Raw genomic sequence first — 22,314 nt, 5'->3', positions numbered from 1 at the left:
TACTCTACGAAGCTCACAGTGGAAAAATCTGACCTGCCACCACGAAAACAGCCAGACTTCACAGACATGCAAAGGTGCTCGATCTCATTGATAATCAATGCACCAATTTTCACCAATGAAGTGAGCAAACATTAAATAAGTAATAATGCCCAATAGAGCAGAGGTGAAGTGTGAGTGGTAAACCGAACATGACTGGTAAAATCTTAAGGTTAAGAAACTCTTATTCTCATTCATTCTAACACACACTTCTTAATTTGGAAGATGGTTCGGCTTGCTGCAAACAGAAGGTACATGTTTCCTAGCCATCAGTGTACAGCTGCAGTCAGCATTTTATAAGGTTTTCATGTAGATTTTCAACTTTTCTCAAGTCCTGTTGCAAATGTGAATATTTCCTATTATACAATCAGAAGATAGTAAAATTATTTTAGAACGTATATTATTTTTAGTCTATTATATCCATGTTTAAGCAATCTGTGGAATTAAAGATATATATAGGAACAGAGGAAACGAAAAATTACAAATTATGCTTTGGAACTATGCTTTAGACACAGAAAAGAAAATGCTACGTTTCAGAAGTATTGGGAATATTCATTGTTACCAGATAGCATGAACATTCAAATTAATAATCATGTGCCTAACAACTCCAGAGTCTCTGATTTAAAAGGCTGAACGAATATTGTTTCAGACTGTGGTTATAGCCCATTTTGAACTCACCATAATTTCCTGCTCATATGTCCAAACACCACAAGCCAGTTCTACACAGAAAATGACAAGTAAACTTCCAAAATACTGCAGAAGAACAGAAAATGAATGCTGTTAGGATAGAATCAAAGTAAAATACGGTCATCAGAGACAAGCTAAATTTTATTCAGTGTTGTTTATCCAAAGGACCAGAAAACGGAGGCACATATTCAAGAAGCGCCCTCCCTTGGGAGCAGATGGGGAAAATTTCAGCAAATTTTGAGACATCGGCAGACGACATTCAATACTCACCTAAGTGGGTCGTTTGGATAGTGCTCCATTTATCCAACGCTTTCATAATTAATTCACTCAATGGATAAGACCACCTCATTTTACAAACGAAGAAATTAATGTGAAAAGCATACAAGATGACTTGCTCAAGAACGTGCATAATAAATGTTAAAGCCCTAAAGTGACGACTGCAGCCATGTTCTTTGTGCTCTCCCACTTCTCCAGTTGTGGGGGTCACTTTCCAAAAGTAAACAGTAAAAGGGTGAGAAAGAATAGGCTCTCTGAAAGTTCACTACTTCCAGCAGAATTAAAACAACTCCACTGCTGTCAGGAATCCTCCACTCCATTTATGGTGCCAGTCAGGGTGGGAGGATCAGGTAGTGATGATTATTGATTATTCCTCTTCACTGGAATGGCAGCTCTATCAAGGGCAGAAATTTACTGTGTTCCTTGTCACAAAGTAGGTGCTCAATAAATTTTTTTTACATAATATATGAATAGATAAGCATATATGAAAACAAAAGCAGAATGAGGTGTGGAGAGAAAGGAACCCTCCTACACTGTTGTGGGAATGTAAATTGGTGCAGCCACTATGGAGAACAGTATGGAGCTTCCTTCAAAAACTAAAAATAGAGTTGCCATATGATCCTGCAATCCCACTCCTGGGCACATATCCAGAGGAAACCATAATTTGAAAAGATACATGCACCCCAATGTTCATAGCAGTACTATTCACAATAGCCAAGACATGGAAGTAACCTAAACTTCCATCGACAGATAAGTGGATAAAGAAGATGTGACATATACATACAATGGAATATTAGCCACAAAAAAGAATGAAATAATTACATTTGCAGCAACATGGGTGGACCTAGAGATTATCATACTAAGCGAAGTAAGTCAGAAGTGAAGTATTTGTGTAAAGACAAATATCATACGCTTATATGTGGATTCTAAAAAAGAAATGATACAAATGAACTTATTTGCAAAACAGAACTAGACTCAGAGACATAGAAAACAAACATATGGTTACCAAAGGGGAAAGGGAGGGAGGGATAAATTAGGAGTTTGGGGTTAAAATATACACACTACTATATATAAAATAGATAACCAACAAGGACCTACTATATAGCACAGGGAACTCTACTCAATATTTTGTAATAACCTATAAGGGAAAAGGATCTGAAAAAGGATAGCTATATATACATATATATGTATAACTGAATCACTTTGCTGTACACCTGAAACTAACACAACATTGTAAATCAGCTATATTTCAATAAAAAATTTAAAAAAGAAAAGTTAAACAAAAAGCACAGTGATACAATGGAAAGAGACTGGGAGCTGCCTCGGACTGGGTGATCCGGAAAGGCCTCCTTATGAAGGTGATCTTGAAGATGACTCAGTAGCGTCAAGGAGAAGGCAAAGCTGATAAGATGTGTGGCAAAGCAATCCAGGAAGAGGAAAGATCAAGACCAAGGCCACCTTGCAGGTGAGCTAGTTAATTTAAGAACTCAGTGGTAACGGAAATGCAGAAGCGGGTGGGATGGGGACAGTGGGTGAAGCACACAACACTGAGAGGTCCAAAGAGCCAGATCTTCACGGGCCAGAGAAAGGCTTTTGGATTTCATTCTAAGTGTATTCTACGTGAAATTCACTAGCAAGTGACATGGTGTGATGTACATTATGAAAACATAATTCTGGCTGTTTTGTGGAAAATGACCTGTAGGAAAGCAAGGGTGTGGTCAGTGCAACTAAATAAAAGATTGCTGAATTAGGATGGTAGCAGGCAAATGGGAAAAAATGGACTGATTTAGGATTGTGAGCCATCAAGACTTGAATGTCATTTCTTTGCTCATAATTTTTGCCAAAGAAGGGAAGGGAAGAATAAAAGAGACAGAAATTTGAGCTGATTTTCTATTACTTCCATGATATATCCCTTCTGATTTAAAAATATAAATTACTGTTATTAGTTTTAATATGCTTCCTTCATATAAAAAATAAAGAATATATAGCTATAAAATCTCTTAGACAAAAACATGCTTAAAAATTATTATTTGATACAAAAGATAAAGTAATATTCTTTTTTTTCATTTTTATAATCCTTTTATTATTTAATCTAAATGTGTAGTTACATGAACAAATGTATATTTTTCCAAGTATATTTTCGAAAAGTTTTCTGTGAACTACTTTTTTTTTTTTAACATCTTTATTGGAGTATAATTGCTTCACAATGGTGTGTTAGTTTCTGCTTTATAGCAAAGTGAATATCCCTATCCCACCCCTCTAGGTGGTCACAAAGCACCGAGCTGATCCCATTTTACAAGCCCTTTTACTTTCAGCATATGTAGTACTCCTGGTCAGCTTCAGTCTACTCAGATCTCGTTTCCAAGTATCGCCTTACTTTGAAGATTTTAGCCTTAAAATAATTAGAAGAAATTTCGTGAACACAGTACTCCAAGTCAGTTTTTCTCCAAATTCACCTGAATACTTAAGAGATGTCTAGACATGAACACTACTATATCTGCAACTTATGTTACAAAAAGTCCAAAATGTTCAATAACTATATGCTAGATAAATGTTCTTATCTTTGTTAAGACCCTAGGAAAGAGTGAGACTCCAGAAAAAAAAGTTACACTATGGGATACTTTTGCTTTCTCAGATCTCCAACCTAAATTCTTTTCAAAATTGACTTCTGATTACAATGAAAACCAAAACAGCCTGAAAAGGCAAGATGCCTCTAAACATGAAACATGGACATGGGTGAGAATTATGTGTGCTACTAGTGGAAAAAGGTAGGACATACCCTGACTTTGCCTTGGGGATAACCATGCAGATTTCTGGATTGACTTTGAATCCTTTTAAATCCCATTTCGGTCACCTCTCTCACTTCTTGCCTGCTGGAGTTACTGACTGGCCTACAATGCCTGTGCTACACCGCAGAAAGGCCCCCAGCACAGGGTAAGTGCCCCGATGTACACAGTACATGCAATACCTGAGTGGCTCTCCAGGCTACTGGATGCAAACAACAGTATAATAACTACAGGCATGATGTCACCTTGACTTCCTAGAGTGAGCTTTACAATGGACTAGCAAAACCATAACTTAAGTATCTCCAGGGATGTATACGTAAAGCATGTATATCTAAAACAATTTCTCATTACAAACTCAAAACTGAGATTACCAATCATGGGAGAGAAGGGGTAAGATCCATCTGAGTTGGACACTATTTCAACTGGGGAAATGCAAATAAAAAAAAAAAAAACAAAAAAAAAAAAAAAAAAAAAAAAAAACGAAAAAAAAAAACAACGCAAAAAAAAAGCAGAAACAAAAAAAAAAAAAAAACACCAACCTCCCAAAACAAAAAACCCACAAGCAAAAAACCCAACCCCCCACCCGAAAAAAACACACGCGAGACAGATAATAAAATATTTTTTTACAGATGGTTCTGCAGCTTCCTGGTCAGCTGTCTTTGCTTCGTGGTCACTGTATTAGCCTCCTACATCCAGTCTAAGTCCAAGGAAAACTTTAATTGTCAAATCTATCCTTAATACGAGACACACAGATCAACTGCATTTACGCCTACATTTTCTTTTTCAGTGAGCTCTGAGTCCTAGTCATCCTCAAGTTCATCACTGCACAGAGAATCACTCAGTCACTAGTTTAAGAGCTGGATCTGAGTGAGGCATCTATAAAACTTGGTGTTAATCCACAGTTTAAATAAAACAAAGCCAGCAAAGAATTAAGCAACAACTCCCGTTGAGCTTTGTTATGGTAGGTAGGGTACATACATATCACATTTCACTACAAAACCATCTGCTGTCTTCAGCATTATTGAAACATGTGTACATCTCTCCTAATGCTGTCAGTATGTGTCTGTCAAGTCCTTACTTGCCCAACACACGTGGTTTGCTGAGATGGTCTGTACAAATCTAGTCTGCAGAGCAACTCACCCCTCTCCTCCATGAGTGCTGTCCTAGAACAGTGAAAAGAGCTCTGAATTTGGAGTCAGCAGACTGAAGTTCAAAGCCAGCTCTGAAACACACTCTGTTATCTCTGGAAAATCATTAAACTACCCTGACTTCAGTTTGCTCATCTGTCTGATGAAGATAAAAATAAAGTCTTCTTCACTGTTATCATCAAGGCTGATTTGACACATGGGAAATTGTTTTGGAAAATTTTAAATTTTGAATTTGTAAAGCATTATACAAATGCAATTCTGAACTAGTTTGTGAAATACAATCCAATATGGACTTGTCCTTTCCTCCTGGATTTGACCTTCATTCGCTGCCATGTGCCGCAGTTTCTTCTTCATCGTTTTCCAGTATCTCATCTCTTGTTCTTTACCATTTTACCCTTCTCCTTCCCCTTGTATGTCAGGGTATCTCTGTCTCCTGTATATCAAGCTTCAGAGGCTTCAGCTTTTAAACCAGTTGGCTGCCTCACGCACAATTCACTGCGCTCACTAACCTGCCAGACCATTGGTTCTGACTGGCAGGGATCTTGTTCGTAAACATTATTTTATTCCCAGTGCCAAAGCAGGACCTGTCACACAGCAGGTATTTAATAAATGTCAGTGGAAATAATGATCAGCTTACCAACTGAAAAAACCAATTTCAGGTTTCCTTGAATTTCTCTGACTAATTTGAGCTCTGAGTTTCTTGTTAACATTTGACTCCCCTTGACTTTGCTTACACATTTCTGTTCTATATTGCCTCTCTGTTTTACTACGTGTCTTTCTGGAGGATTATAGTATGATAGTTCAGTGTGCCTTTAAACACATAAGACAATTTACATAGTTAAAGAAAAGGAACAATATGCAGACTCTCCCCATTTTTCCTGAGCCACTATCAACTGAACATTTTAAATAAATAAAGCCTGAGAAAGTGTGTTTATACAAGGGACTTAGAATGCAATTATTTGCATTAACAAACTATTTTATTTGCTTTAAAAATTATTTGATACAGACTTTCTTAAAATAGCTAAGTTCTTCTACTGTAATTAAACTAAAATTTGTGTTCTATAAGTTTTATCCCTAAACATATGTTCATGAAAAAACTGCATCAAGTAAGGCAAGCTGATAATAAGATATACCCTCAAAATGATGCAATTAATTAGTGATTTTTTTTTTTCACCGAATCTCTCAAGCTGAGAATAATTACCTTTCAGTTCAAAAACGAGTGTCCTCACTGATTTAGATAACAGAAGATTAGATAAAACACTGTAGGTGAAATTTCTTTGTTGACTTTTTTCAACTATACAAATGGAAGAACATGAGCTTTGAAATAAAATAGACCTGGCTTCAGATTCTGGCTCCTTTACATACCAGTTGGATGACCTTGGGCAAACCACTAAGCCTCAATTTCCTCATCTGTCACATGAGAATGTTAAAATTACCTTGCAGTGTTGCACTAAGGATACAACCAGGTAGACTGCTGTCCCACGGGAAGCATTACCTAAAGGGTAGCCGCTATTAACCATATCATAGTATCTATTAGAATATAAACTCCATGAGTACAAGAGATATTATGTTTTAAATACTTAACATACTGCCTGGCAAAGGACATGTACTCAGTGAATATTTCTTGAATGGATGCAACTATGACTGGAGGATGGCAGCAAGTAAAACTGTTCATTTCTTCCTAAAGACTGTTAGTGTCACTCACTCTAAAGAGTCATCTAAAGCCACAAGTTATTTGGTAAAATCTTTAGTAAAATCCCTGTCCAGTGAGAAAATAGCTGGTATTTTTCAAAAGATCTTTATTAGGAAACTAGAGCAGGAAGGGCGTGGAGGGTGGGAAACCAAATTCTTTTTAAAAAATACTGAAATCAATTCGTCTGTTATTTTAAATAAAGGTTGGCCACAGAACGGCAAGAATGGCATATCTTAACTAGTCCCTTTGTCCCCTGGATGTATTTGAGGAGGAAGGTAAAGGCATGAAATCCCACCTTCCTATTTAACCCTTGGTGACTTGTAAGTCAATGCATCCTCCAGTAGAAATAAGGGGGATTCATTTCCCGTATTAAAGATTATTTCATCTCGTTATATGTGTACAGACAAATAATAAAATCTCCAGGAGGTCTTTTCTGAAAGAAACGTTCATTTATAAAAATGTGCTGCTTCCCTGACACCTCCCCCACTCCCCAGGATTTCCCACTAAAGAAAGTAGATTAAACACACGCCCTTATCCCTTCTCCCTGTTGAAGCTTCACCAAAACAACAATAAAGGGATATTTTAAAAGACATAAACCCAGAGATAAAGGAAAAGGAAAAGAAGACAACAGCAAGTATATTTGGGAAGGTACAAAACAAACAGATGAGTAGCAAATTTCTCAGCAGTCCCCCAAAAGCTGAATGCTTAATCAGTAGTGGAGAAAGTAGGGAACAACCTGATTCACATACAGAGCCCCTCCAAATGCGTAGGTGCTGGCAGCCCTGGATACTTGCGGAAGTGGATGAAAGTAGGGCTAAAAAGAGGACGATTTGTTGAAAACTTGTTTAGGAAGAAGTTAGAGCCCTCAGGTCCCCTCCCCTACACTATGTAGCTGGGTACTACCCACCCCTACCAGTAAAGAAGTTAGGGGGTTATTCTGTGGAAACAGTAAAACAGAGTCTCAGGACTGGGAACACTAGGTATAGTCGAGGATAAAGCAGAATACGGGAAACAGAATTGGAGTTCAAATTTAAACACCTTTTCCGCAAAGGTTCAAAACCAAAATAGCATTGGATTTCTCAATAAAATATTGGAAGCTAGAGGCAGCAGGAGGATGTCTTCAAAATTCTGAGGAAAAAAAATGATTTCCAACCTATAATTCTATAGCCATTAGAATTAACATGGATGGACCTGGAGATTATCTTACTAACTGAAGTTAAGTCAGACAGAGAAAGACATATGTATGATATCACTCCTACGTGGAATCTAATTTTTAAAAAATGATACAAATGAACTTATTTAGAAAACCAAAACAGACTTGCAGATATCAAAAACAAGCTTATGGCTACCAAAGGGGAAACATGGGGGGAAGGGATAAATCAGGAGCTTGAGATTAACATACACATATATACACTAATATGTATAAAATAGATAACTAATAAGAACCTACTGTATAAAAAATAAATAAAATAAAATTCAAAAATTCAAAAAAAGAAAAAAACATACACACACTACTTATATATAAGATAGATAACCAACAAGGACTTACTGTATAGCACAGGGAACTCTACTCAATATTTTGTGATAACATGTATGAGAAAAGAATCTGAAAAAGAATGAATATATGTATATGTAGAACTGAATCACTTTGCTGTACACCTGAAACTAACACAACATTGTAACTCAACTAGACCCCAATAAAATTAAAATTTAAAAAAAAAGGAATTAACCTGTAAGGGTATTTAAAGCCATTTTTAGGCATGCGGGCTTTTTAAAAAATGTATTTCCTATGTATGTTTTTCAGGAAACTACTGGAAGATATGCTACCTCAAATGAGAGACTAAACAGAGTAGGACAATGACTTGGATTCCAGGAAACAAGGGATCTAAAACAAAAGGGAGGCAAAGGAAATCTCAGAATGGTAGTAAAGGGGATATCGCATGACAGCAGCAGCTTCAGCAGTCTAGACTGGAGTGGGTCTAGAACGTGCTGAGAGATTTCTTAAAAAAAAAAAAAAAGAAATCATCGATAGAATAACCCAAATATTTGAATATATGAAGAGAAAACGTACACCAGGGGAAGTTTAGAGTTGAGTTGATTTAGACAGAAAAACATAGAAAACAAGGAGAGTTATGAATTCCAAAAAAAAAAAAAACAAAACAAACCCAAAGTATTATTCCAGAAAGAAAAAAGTAAACCTGGTAATTTACCTGACCCATCTGTGAATAACATTTACATAGTCATGAGCATGTAAACACTGTTCTAACCAAAATGATAATATATCTGTGTCGAGCTGAGACAGGAAGTATGCATGGGGCGGGGCTGGGGGGTGGTAAGGCACTGAGGACAGGAAAAGATAGCAGTTCCTCATCTTGCACAGACGTCAATGGATAGGCTAATAAAACTAAAAGAATGAGAAGAGTTAGATAAATATGTGATTTAGAGATATGGAAGTAAATTCCAAGGGAATCTGCAGAAAACAAAAATTGAAAGCAGTTGCCTCGTTCTTAGCAGTGGAAACTGATAAAGGTGGAGGACTACTATTTTTCATAAGAAGTATTTTGGAATTAAATTTACATTTTGCGTATGACGCACTCTGATAAAAGTAAAAATAAAATTAAAACAAACAGCAGCCCTGCCCCAAAGACTCGACAATCAAGAGAAAGACGCTGGTAGCTGGAGGATTTTATATGTTTTACACAGAAAAGGTTATTCAAAAAGGCTGAAAATTATAAGTAGCCCAATTACACTTCATGGTTATTGGGAGTAAAGGAGGGGGGTGGCAATTGGAAACTTATACTCAGGTGCTGTCATCCTTTTGCTAAATGTACCTTCACTAGCTGAAAATAGGGATGCCATAACAAAATACAAAAAGTTTATACTTAAATGCGATTTACAGACCCGCCCCCCGCGAGGTCTCTTTCACTAGACCCTATTTGGAAATTTGAATGTCTCCTGCAATATTGCTCATAAAACCACACATGCAGTCTGCTCAAATCAATGTGAGCTGGATTATTTTCCAACTTGGAGAATTCACTTCAGTCACAAAATTTTGAAGTTTAGAACTCTATGTTATGGGCAATTTCGTTCAAGAAGGGAGGCTTGGATTTAGTTTATTTGCTCAAGAAACACACGTTTGTATATATAATCAAGTATTGTGAGTATACAAAATTAAAAGTATATAAAAAGTATGTAAAAAATCAAGTATTCTTATAGGTATATATGTGTATGTGTAAATGTATGTATGTGCGTTTATTATGTCAAAGATATATATACATTGTATAAGTTATTCCTCAAAACATATTACAAAAATATCATTAGCTGTATTTTTGAAAAGAGAAAATGGAGCTAGGTACATTGAGAGGCAACAGAACACTAAGTTTTTCAGAGCACAGTTCCTGGAGCCAAGCATCCTGGATTCAGATCCCAGCTCTACCACTTCGTAGTTGGGCAAATCACTTAACCTTTCTGTGTCTCCGCGTCCTCATCTATAAAGTGGAGATAACAATCGTGGCAACCTTATAGTATAGTTGGGAGAATTTAATGAGCCAATACATGTAAAGCACATACAATAGTGGCTGGCACATAGTACATATTATATCACGGATGTTGGCAGTGGTGTTAGCAATACCTCACAATCCATCATCTATAGACCCCCCCCACTACTGAACACAAATGCACACAAGTACATGTTCACATGGGTATTTACAAAACCTTTCTTGTCTTTGAATTAAAACACCTACAATCCCATCTTTGACCTTTTCCAGTAGGAAAAAAAAAAAAAAAAGACTACCAGTAATATCAAAATTTTAAGGATGGCAAAAAAAATTCCTTTTTCCCTCCTCCAAATAATGCCTAATTAAAGGCACAAATGCTGCTTTAACTACTATATCAAATTCCTTGACACTTTATCTCAATAATTCCATCTCTTTTTATGTTTTGAGCTTACATTAAGTCAGTCAGATCAGCTTCTTTTAAAGTTAATAGCAAAATTAACTTTTGTTTTTATTCATATTTTACAATTTTTATAATGAAATATAATGTCATATAGCCAATGAGTGCTTAACAGTTCATTAAATTGAACTTTCATAAAAACACTAATAAGTGAAATTATTACTTATGTACTGTTAATAATTGATTTAATAAAATTTCAAAGAAAGTAATATTTGTTTTGTACAAAATATTTCAAATAATTTTCACTTTGGGGAAAATAGGTTTATTTTAAATTTTTCCTTTCTAGCTTCTATCAATCTAATGAAAAGAAGAAACCAATCTGCCCTAACAAAGCCAATCAATTTATTGAGAATATTAAACTTTATAAGCAGTTGAGAAACATAGGAAAAGATACTTTCAATTACGAAGAGCTTTTTAATAGGAACTATGTTCTATTGATATAAAACTTATCCTCATCATATCCAGCTTTATGGATAGAGGACTCTGACATATATACCATCTAAAGGAAACAAAAAATCCTATATCCAACCTACGATAAATAGACAAAACAGTTATTCTCCAAACTGTTTTCCTGTATAAATGCCAACTGGAAAAGAATTTTTACATTAAAACAAAATTGTAATGTCTTCCATGAAACACTTATATATATAAGTTTCTCTGTGCGAGCAAAGCAGATAATAAACCACATATCACAGTACCTCCTCAGAGAGAATATATTTCACTGGGTGAGAAGTAAAAAGTATAAACACTGTAAAAGTTATTTTAATCTGCTAGTCTCTTAATTCATAACTAAAAACTCAGATTGTTTTTTCATAAGTAACATTCAACATAATTTAAAACCACAAAAGTCAGATTTGCTTATCTTGGAACATTAATACAACCTGAGCCTCACTTCTCCACAAATAAAAACTATTTCAAAATATAACATACTTTACTGGACATTTGAATATTTTAAAAACATGGTGCCTTTTGACTCCTACCTACATGCTACATAACCAACTCTTTTAATAAACAAAGAGTTTGATGAAAGGCCTGCATTCACTAAATGATAAATGATAAACTCCAGTCTCTACCCTGTCAAATGCTAAACTCTGCAAGCTTTCAGTGCTAAGTATCTCTATGTCAGTTGTTTATTTTTCCTTTCCCAGTGATTGGAGGTTTAAAAATATTATATTACTTAAAGTTAGTAAATAAGAGAATTCCAGTGCCAAATATTTGTACAAGATAATGGAACGGCTGACATTCTATTAAGAATCCACCGGGACTAAACTACTAACAGTCCAAGAGCACTTGTGCTTAGAACACACACCCACACAAAGCCTCTGTTTTAGCCAAGTCTCAAAACGATGTCATAGCAGACACAGGCTTGGTACTTTCTGAAGGCCAATTATTCACCATGTTCTGTGTGTCTTTACAAAATTTTCCAAGAAAAGGCAGCATTAAATTTCCTTTCTTTTAAGAATTATAAATGAGATGAGTACAGTCTAATTTAGAAAAAGCTAGAACTATAAACCAGTTTTTGAAGAAACAAAGTCTTGTCATTCCTGAGCCCATGCAGGAAGGTGAGCTAAAGTAAGAAAGTATCGGTATGCTGTGGTCCTTTGTTCATGCTTACCTTTGAATAAATACATAGAAGAATCTTTGTAATAATGTATCTTAATTTACTCCCCTTTTCCATTTTATTTACACTGGTAATTTGCTGAGCTAGTTTCTCTATCAAAGATGTTGGTGAAGTTCAGGTTAATAAGCATTTGCTTCACACGCTGTTCAAACTCTGAGACAGAGAAATGTATTATGCCAAAATCGGAGGGACTTAGCCAGGGGCTACGGGTTCTCGGGGTCAGTGATGTATATCGTGATAGGTAACACATTAAGGGTGAGGCAATAAAGCAACTGGACACGCTAGACAGGTCACCATGTATATAGCTTCTGTTGCTTTGTAAGCCAGGTCAGCTAAAGTCTGCATGCTCGGCCCCATTGCAAAAGATTTACAGGGTGTTTCTGGTCTCGGAAGAGGTTGTCTCTATGTATTACTGGGCTATTCCTCAGAATGCAAGACAGGAGTCCCCATCACCAGAACCTCGGCAGGAAAGTACAGAGGAAGTATCCTAAGCAACACAGTCAAAGAACACCAGACTCAATTCTGATCCAACTCATGCCTCTCAGATGCAAACGTGGCCAGATACCTCACAAACACAAGAGGAGCGTGAGTTCATTACCACCAGTGTCTTTAGGACAACATCATTTACAAGACAACAGGTTAGGAAATTGGAAATTTTAAAGGATTTTATTAGGTAGAAAGGGAATTCATACTTCAATATCTGCAATAACTTTTGAATCATTCTATAACTATATTTGTGAAAGTATCTTCTAAATCACTTTCTTTTGTTTTACCTTTATTTTCAGACAAGATATACATTTTAACTTACCTTTGTACATTCTCCAGAAAAACCTCAAACCTATTTGTTAAAAGAGTATTAAAGGGATATGTTTCCATTAAATTTTATAAATCCACGAATATAAATATTTATTATAAGTGAAGAGGTTTATTCTTTTTTTTTTCTTCTTGATAAATCTATTCAAGCAAAAGCACTTTCTTCCTGAACCAAAAATATGTATTTTCTTTTTTAAAACAATTAAGTAGAAGAACACAAGCCGATCTACAGTCATGCTTAATGTTCAGGGAAAGAAAACCATATGTGAATAATGATAAAATCACTAAATTGTCACCAAAGTTGCCCAAACATCAGTAATTCAGTCTAATTGGTAGAAGGAACAATTTGAATTAAATAGCATGAATTACAGATCAATTTTAAAGAAATGCATGTTTGTTACAACAAATATTTTAGCTATAAGAATATTGAAAAGTAGAGATCCTTAAAGACCTGCTTTTATAAACAGATTAATGATGATTTGAAAGAAGCATATCCATTATCTGTAGGTAAGTGCTTCTAACATGCTTAAAAAGTTTGTTCTCAAACAAGTTAAGCAGTTCTACAACAATCCTCTGCTACTAGTCAATTGTTTATGGAACTTTTTTTCCCCTGAGTCTGGGAAATTGTGGCAGCATTCCAAAGAACTACTGTTCTAACCATTCCACAAGAGCCCTTGGCTGGCTGGTCTCCCTAAGGGCATCCCAGCCCCACACCCAGTTTCCTGGTGCCTACTTTAGCTTACTAACTATAATTTTGCTATTAAACCTGAATTAAACACATCCAGATTAATAAAATTTTGTTTACAATGTGCATCTGGGGAAAAAACTCTAAAGCATTAGCTAGACTGCCCCACCTGAAAACCTTTATTCCTTCATCAGTAAAGGCACATTGTTAGAAAAAAATACGTCTTCCATTCTCTCTTCCATCATTAAGAAGGGTTCTCTAAATGTGAAGCCCCCTTAGCCCAGAGTGGCAAGACCAGGTAGCTATCTTCTCCCAGGTAAATGAGAAAAAGGCCCAGAAGAAAGCAAGAACAGACACTGCTTCCTGGGTTATGTAGCAAAAGAGCATATCACATCACTCTGCAGCTCCCAAAACTTCACACTGCAGAGTATGTGCACAAGATATATTCAAGACAGCTCCATAATTTGGCCCTAGGTCACACAGCCAAGTCTCAGCCTTGCAAGCCTGACACACATCTATCCAATGACCTACACATGCCCTTTGCCAAGCACTCCATGAGCTTCTGAGTCTTATCACAACTGCTCCCTCCACTAGCCTTTCAATTCCTCAAAGTCCCTTGCTTCCCCTGCAAAGGCCCTTCTCCCACCTCTGTCCATTCACCAGCCACCCAAATTCTGCCCTCCCCCTCAGATCTCAGTTCAAATGATTCCTCATGTCCCTTTATTAAATGCTCTTGGTAGAACAAGGCTATCTATTGTTCCTTCCAGTTCTTTTAAAGTACTTTAATAACACAAAAGAGAACTTTTAGAATTAAAATATTTTAATCACAAAAGGCAAACTTCTCCAAGTCTTGTTAAAAGTTATCAGTCCGTGTCTTCAACTCGGCTGTGTAAACCCTGCACAGAATCTGAAAATTTATAATATTTTAAATGCTTGTTTCCTAGAAGAGGCACTGAAAAGATTCATATTTTTACTTAACTAGCAACAATTCTTACATTGGCACGTATCATCTAATAAAATTCCAACTTTCTTAAAGATGTTTCTAAAATGTCTTCATAGTTGTAACCATATTGTGGAAACTTGTAGTTTCCAAATTTTAGAGTTTTAAAACTAAAATAATGGTAATCTAAAGAAAGTTCAGGGATAATCACTTATTTCCGAATAATTCAAATGTAGTGCTTAAGAGGAATACTAAGTGATACAACTACAGTGTTTATACATTTTAAATAAAATTTAAATGAGTGTTTCTGTCATGTGAGCTGAGAAGATTCATTTTAATCTAAGCATATAATTGGAGCCTGTAATAACCCTTTATCTGAATAAAGGGGGAAATGGGGACTTCCCTGTTGGTCCAGTGGTTAAGACTCCACGCTTCCACTGCAGGGGGCACGGGTTCGATCCCTGGTCAGGGAACTAAGATCCCACGTGCCACGCAGCGAGGCCAAAAAAAAAAAAAAAAAAAAAAAATCCCTTCTATGAATAAAGGGGGAAATATATGGATCACAATTCTGAAAAAGTAGGGTTTTTTAATTTATGAAATTTCATGAAAAAAGCCTTTAATTCATAAGCTATTATTTAGTCATCAAATTCATCAGATATATATTCAACATCATTTTTCCATACAGGTTTTCTGAAAGCTACTTTCCTCATTATAGCTTAAACGACTTAATTCTCTCATCTTTTACATGTGTCATTTGCTTGTCTATTGACTTAACTCTGTTTCCTGAGTCATCTAGACACTGATATGATTTTGAATGAATAGCTACTGTTTTACCTAGGCCAAAGGAAGTCAATAGATGCTGGACCCAGATGTGAAAGCAAAAACTCTACACAATTGCTGAATTAAACTCAAGGTAGCATTTGCTGAACCTGTAACCAGCACCCACAGCAGAATCACCCTTTCAGAGCACGTGCTGCCAGAGAAATATCTGTCACTGAACTCTGCACAGACTAGGTATATTCATCAAATCAGTGGGTATAGATTTATATGGTTTATATTTAACCAAAGCTATCTCAAATGTATATAATAAGAAACAATATATAACAAAGCTTAAAATGCTTACCAGGACAGAGTATACCTAAATTATACCAAAGTCAGAAATACAAAACCTTGAGCCATTCATACTTCAAACCTTAAAGTAAGCAAAAAGTCCAAAGAACACTCAAGATCCTGTCATAAAGACCCACCACTAAGGGCATGAATATCATGACATTTCCTTTCAGAGACATCTGCTTATGTGCTTTTCCGGGGTATAATTAGAGACAGTCAAACCAACATCACTTAAGAAACAGAAAGGTTAATGGAGCTCTGTCCTGGGCTTTGTGTGCATACAAAACCGAGATGTGCAAGCTGAACCTCCAGCTGCAGAAACGCCTACATCATCTTCAGTTTCCTCTGCTTGTAATTTTTGTGAGTTTAACAACTAAATTTTAAAGCTATAGCTCTAAAAGAATTCTAGTTAACATGTCAAAATAAAACGCATATATTGAAGGGATATGTTTCTATTAGATGAAAAACGCATAAATATTGAATAATACCCCGTTTCCTCATGTCAAGTAATACAAACATTACTATCATGTGCAAAAATTCTATCTCAGCAAAGTCTGCTGAATTCAGCTGCCTTCCACTCAGTCCCCAAAGTCTTAGTCCAGACCCTGTGCATGGCTTCCAAAGACTAGGGTATAACCACTAACCAGCCTTCCCAATGCCTCCAGCCCTTAATGTTATCATTTCATTAAACGCTGGAAACACCCATTGACTCTGTATAGTCCAAGGGATAACATCAGACTCTCCTACAAAGACCTTTATGGTTGGCTTACTTCATGCGCTTTTCACTGGCACCATAGCTACATGGAACTTCTAAGTTTTGCCTAAACTTGCCATGTTCTTTCACTCTTCTGTATCTTTGCACATACTCTTCACGTGGCTTCCCTCCTCCACCAGAAAACTCTTACACATTTTCAACATCCAGCTCCAATAAAGACTCTCCTGCAAAACCTACCAGAAATCTCCAACCGCTCCTTGTTCCAGGTTCCCACACTAATTTATTTATAACCTTAATACTGTATCGTGCTGTGATATTTTCTTTGCAGTCTCCCATTTCATCTTTGTATCTCACGTCTATCACAGACTGAGTACTCAGTATATGTTTACAGAGGGAAAAAGGAAAGAGAGGGGAAGGAAAGAGGGCAGAAAGGGAAAGAGAAGTTGTTTGATTCTTGGACAGGATAAGGGAGAACGATGGTCGAATTTTTAGAGTTCCTTCCTTAATAAGGACATTAAAAGACTATATTTTTAAAAGTTGAATGACTACTGAATACCTTGGATTACAGATGAAGCATATTTAAGTTTTACAGAAATAGTGCCAGTAATTAATTAAATGTATTCCAGTCATTGGGTGGTGGAATGAAACACGTATAGACTTGGAGCATAAATTGAATCTGAATGCTAATGAAAGCAGCTAGCAGGTGTGTATCTTCAGGCGTCCTACTTCCCCTCAGGTGTAAAATAAGTCTAACCATATAAAGTTGCTGTAAGTATTTTCTGAGAAAACAGAGTGAAACTCTGGGCAGATGAACATGCAATCAATGATATGATGGACTTTGATTTAGAAATAAAGGTGCTAGGCTAGCAACCAAAACTATAAATAGCAAATAATAAAGATATTTAACTTAATAATTTAATTTTAACTTAATGGGTTATAAGTAGTTGTATAATTATTAAATGTATAACTACTTAAAAGAAAGACTTAAACAGAGTCAGTAGAAAATTAACTGCTATTTAAAGATATTCCCGTTTTGCATTATGATTTTAAACAACAGAAAACTGAGGATGGTTAATTTCTCCATGGCCATTAAAAAGGTACTTGATTTCTCTTAAGAGAATCAGTTCAAATCTGGTTCAACCACTGGATATTTTAAGAAAGCTTTAAAAGTGCTTCCACACAATCACTAGCTATGTGCAAATTCTCTGGGATAATAAAAGTGAAAAAAAAAAAAACCTTCCCTTTTAAATACAAGGTACTGATCTTAAACATGTAAGGCACAGGCAACTTAATTTCTGACCAGTGCCTGACAAGTTGTGGTTTGCTGGCAGCTGAGCATATATTAGCATCACACTCTGACAAATGACGATCTCCTGACGGTGACATTCAGCTGTTGTCGATATTGTAAACATGTCTGTTCAATCTGTTTACATTCCCCCTGAGCTGGCACTGCTTTCCTAATGCCTCTGTTAATAGCAAGGTAGAATTGCAATAACAAATGAATTTCATTTAGTCTACAGCTAAAAGCCTTGGGAAGTACGCATCTAAAGCTTGAAACCAATTTCCATTTAGCTTCAATTTCTCTTGTAAAGAGAAAAGGAATTTCTGTTACCGAAATTACTTTGAAAGTCATGGCACATTCAAGCTTATCTTCCTATTCATTTTGGCTTGTTTTCCCAATATAATTAGAATTTAATTACTTGTAATATCCTCCTATATGTATATAAAAGTTTCTGTTCTGTGACAGTTTCATATTTATTAAGAATAAATCTGGTTAGAGTAGGGTTGAGAAATTCAGCAAATAAAAAATACAAGATGCTCATTTAAATCTGAGTTTCAGATAAAAAATAGTGTTTTAGTAAATGTATATCCTAAATATTGCATGGGACATACTTATACGAAAATATTATTTGTCGTCTATCTGAAAGCCAAGTTTAATTGGATGTCCTGTAGTTTATTTAGGAAACTTAAATTAGGGTGTTTTAACAATCTGCATCTATAATTCAATAAAAGGGTCAACTTCATGACCAAGATTCACCAGAAATGTTTTCCTACAGGTGGTCTCTTAGCCTGCAGTTGTTTTTCTGGAAGGGTGAGCGTGGGAAGGCAGGTGGGTTATAAAGATCTGTTTTGAGCCTCTCTCACTTTTTCTTGATCAGTCTGATGAATAATGGCATTTTGACTTCTGCTTAAACAGCACCACAGCCCAGTTGCCAGACCTTTTCTTAGTAATCATTCAAGAGTTGTGGCAGCTCTCAGAGATACTGGTGGTCTTTAAAAAAAAAAAAAAAAAAAAAGCTTTCTTCTCTAATCTGGTTTACAGGTCTTAAAAGTGAAGCGCAATTTTGAGTACAAGGAAATGGACCAGTTGGATTGAATGCATTGGGCTTATTTAAACATTTACATCCAAAATTAAGGAACCTCCTAATTAAAAAAAAAAAAAAAAAAATTAGGATAAAAAGCTAAAGGACACAAAGGAAGAAATCATGTGAGTTGCATTGCAAATATTTGCCGAAGACCTAACATCCTGTCGTAGCCTGCCTTAGTGCTCACCCCTTTAACAGGCCACTGTTGTCAAAACCCATGTAAGAGCCAGGCTCCTCCCTTAAAATCTCACCCTCTTCACTGCCTTCCAGACACCATCCTCCCTATCTGATGTGCTGGCCACTTCTACTCACACTGTTCTAATCTCCTGTCTATTACTCGATTTCATAAAAAGTTATTAAAGCAATAGGCAAGATGAATGGTTCATATTATCAAGTTGTTTGTAGTCTGGCAGTTTGGGCTGGTTATAAAAATAAGGGAAATTTATAATAGGAGAAATGCACTGGACTTCAAAAGTTGAGACATGTCTGTTGGAGACATCGGCAAAGGCCCAATGAGAATGGGCTTGGCAGTCAGAAACACAGAGGTCTGAATCAAAGCTTTACCTGCTAGTGCTGAGTGACCTTGGACATATTACTGAACCTCTCTGAACCTCATTTGTAATCATCTATCTTAGATGATTGTTGTTGAGTTTAAAATGAAAGATCATAGGGAAAATGTTTTATACAATGTGAGATACCTAATCCTTAAGATATACTAAGTATTAATAATTAAATAATACTAAGATACTTAAGCATTTAAGAAAAGGCAGCAATTACAGAGTAAAATAGTGAAGTTGTTGCAAACATGTTGTTCGAACTAGACTGTGATGATCTGAATCCCATATACTCCGTTTACTAGCTACGCAAACATGCAAATCACTGAGCCGATCTGTGCTTCATTTCCTCATCTATATTATGGGAATAATAATAGTATCTATCTCGAAATTGATTAATTAATGTAAAGCTCTTCATATAAAAATTTCATTTAAACCTCTACGAGTCTGAAAGCGTTACAGTTTGTAAACACATGAGAAATGTTAACTACTTTGATTATCATCATCATCTTTGTCATTATTACTATTTCAGGAGGTAGTATTTCAGGCAAACTGTAATGGGCTGGTAGTACTGAAACAAAAGCATTAAGAAGAAATTCCCAGCTAAGGGACAGCAGGAATAAGAGCAGGAAAGAACAGTCAGAAAATGAAGTAGGTAAGAAAGCTAAAAATGGCAAATGAAGGTTTGATTGCAGAAGAGCTTGATGCAAGATTGAAGTATCTCTAAACACTTCATTACCCAACCAGAAGTCTTTCAACGTTTCGGAACAGAGGAGTAATGTGACCACTGTTGCATTGTATTAACCTGCCGCACTGGCTTGGGGTAAATTAGGAGACAACAGAGGCAGGAAGTTTAGTTAGGGGGCTCTGCACTGTTTCAGCAAGAAGTCAGGAGAGGGACCTCCCTGGTGGCGCAGTGGTTAAGAATCCGCCTGCCAGTGCCGGGGGCACGGGTTCAATCCCTGGTCCAGGAAGATCCCACATGCCGCAGAGCAACTAAGCCCGTGCGTAACAACTACTGAGCCTGCGCTCTAGAGCCCGCGAGCCATAACTGGTGAAGCCCGCGCACCTAGAGCCCCTGCTCCGCAACAAGAGAAGCCACCGCGATGAGAACCTTGCGCACTGAAATGAAGAGTAGCCCCCGCTCACGGCAACTAGAGAAAGCCTGTGCGCAGCAACGAAGACTCAACGTAGCCAAAAATTTAAAAATAAATAAAATAAATTAAGGAAAAAAAAAAAAAAGTCAGGAGAGCCTGAACCTGGGTATTCCAAATAAGAAACGAAGGGATGGGATCCCAAGATTGTAGAACTAGAACCTACAGGATTTGACAACTGTTTAGAGAAGGAGGCTATGGAAAGAAAGGCAGAGAAAAAACTGCCTGAGAAGCAGATCAGATGCAGATCAGTTACGAGCAACAGGTAATTGGGAGCTGAGACCACAGATCATTCTTCAAGCAAAGGAAAGGCTGTGCTGGGTTTAGACAGAGTTAACATCTAGGAACTTACTAGGAGGAGACAGGCAGCCCGATGGGAATGGGGAACAAACTGCCACAGACAGTCAACGGGAAGGAACAACCAAGAGCTGATGGCAGCCAGGGACACATGGAACAGCGATTCACCAAAAGCTGCTTTGGAAAAGAGTACATCCAACAAAAGGGGCGGGGATGGGATAAAGCAGTATCAATCTATGCCAGTCGTCCTCCTAGAGGAGAGGCTGACCCCTTGGGACTGAGCTTGGAGCTCTTCTCTAGCCTCAATACTCAGAGTAAATCTCATTAGAGGTTTTGTCAGACAGTAGTGAAATTGTCTGTCTATCCACTGTGTATACACTGGTCTGATGGCAAAGGCTAATAGTGCCTATATTCTCCATAAATGTTTGAAGAATGAATGAATGAACAAGTTTCTGGCCCTTAGAACCTCAGTTCTCCATGTCACCTTTGCATCATAAGGTTCTTTCCAACATCACAAACTAGCTCCCATGCACAAGTCTCTATGACTCATCCTGCCCCAAGGAGAGCCCAAATTACCTCATTATTTGTCAAATTGTTTTACTTGCATTCAAGCAATCTACTGGGATGCGTAAATGGTTTTCAAAATATGTTCCTAAAAGTCTTTGAAGTTCCATGAAATACGCTATCCTACCCCACCCCACCTCCACAGTCCAGGGACCATCCAGAATCATACCAGTTGGGAGGAGGAAGAGGAACAGCAGCCATATTTAAATTGGTTGTATACATAGGACATCATTGTAAGATTGTGGTTTTAAAAAAGGATTCTGAGATTTTTTTGTTTTTTGAGTTTCAATACCGTATCCATCCTTTACACTGTAAGTTTCATATAAAGTAAGTCCCTTAGTTTGTTTAAATTATAGTCCAAATTTCTTGAATTGCAACATAAGGTTCCAAACCCTTCCACCTCCTCTCCCCTGAGAGAAGAAAATTAATGACATATTATAAATAAAATACAGTCAAAAGCATTGTATACCAAAGTGAACAGAAGTAAGGCAATGGGCATGTCCCCTTTCTCTGAGAGTGTTTTATTTTCTGCAGCATTTTCTGTTTTCCAATCATGGACCTGAAGAGTTATCCTCTACGAAGCCAAGTAATACATTAACACAGGTTGCTCCTGTGAAATGCAAAGCTTTAGCTCAGCTTCACACTAAGAGTCTGTTTTAATGGGCTTGGGACGGCAGCTAGTCAAGCCCTGGTGTGCAGGAGCTGGCTCCTGAGAGCCAATCTGTGCTCATCTCTCCCCAGCTCTGCATTCAGTAATAGCAAGTTGGTAGCCTGAAATCGACCATGCTGGGAGTATTTACATCGCAGAAATCTTCAAATGCTACAAATCAGGGCTTTTTTTTCTGCTCAGATATCCTGCTTATCAGCACACCATAAAAAAACCTTTTTTTTAAGTTCCCTACAAGAAATGAGTGC

General features: G+C 36.8%; 1 protein-coding gene across 6 annotated transcripts in view; it reads right to left on the bottom strand.

Annotated features, from left to right (window-relative positions):
- TSPAN12 (tetraspanin 12) overlaps positions 1-22,314 on the bottom strand; it is a 67,350-nt gene that overhangs the window by 27,530 nt on the left and 17,506 nt on the right. For all 6 annotated transcript variants that reach the window (XM_059933522.1, XM_059933527.1, XM_059933523.1 and 3 more), the window contains one exon: positions 715-789. In XM_059933522.1, the coding sequence (XP_059789505.1) occupies positions 715-789 (75 nt within the window). The remainder of the gene's footprint in view (positions 1-714; positions 790-22,314) is intronic.

This window comes from Balaenoptera ricei, chromosome 9 (genome assembly GCF_028023285.1).
Source record: "Balaenoptera ricei isolate mBalRic1 chromosome 9, mBalRic1.hap2, whole genome shotgun sequence".
Lineage (NCBI taxonomy): Eukaryota > Metazoa > Chordata > Mammalia > Artiodactyla > Balaenopteridae > Balaenoptera > Balaenoptera ricei.
Note: the sequence above shows the minus strand (reverse complement) of the source record. Positions and strands in the feature narration are given on the sequence as shown.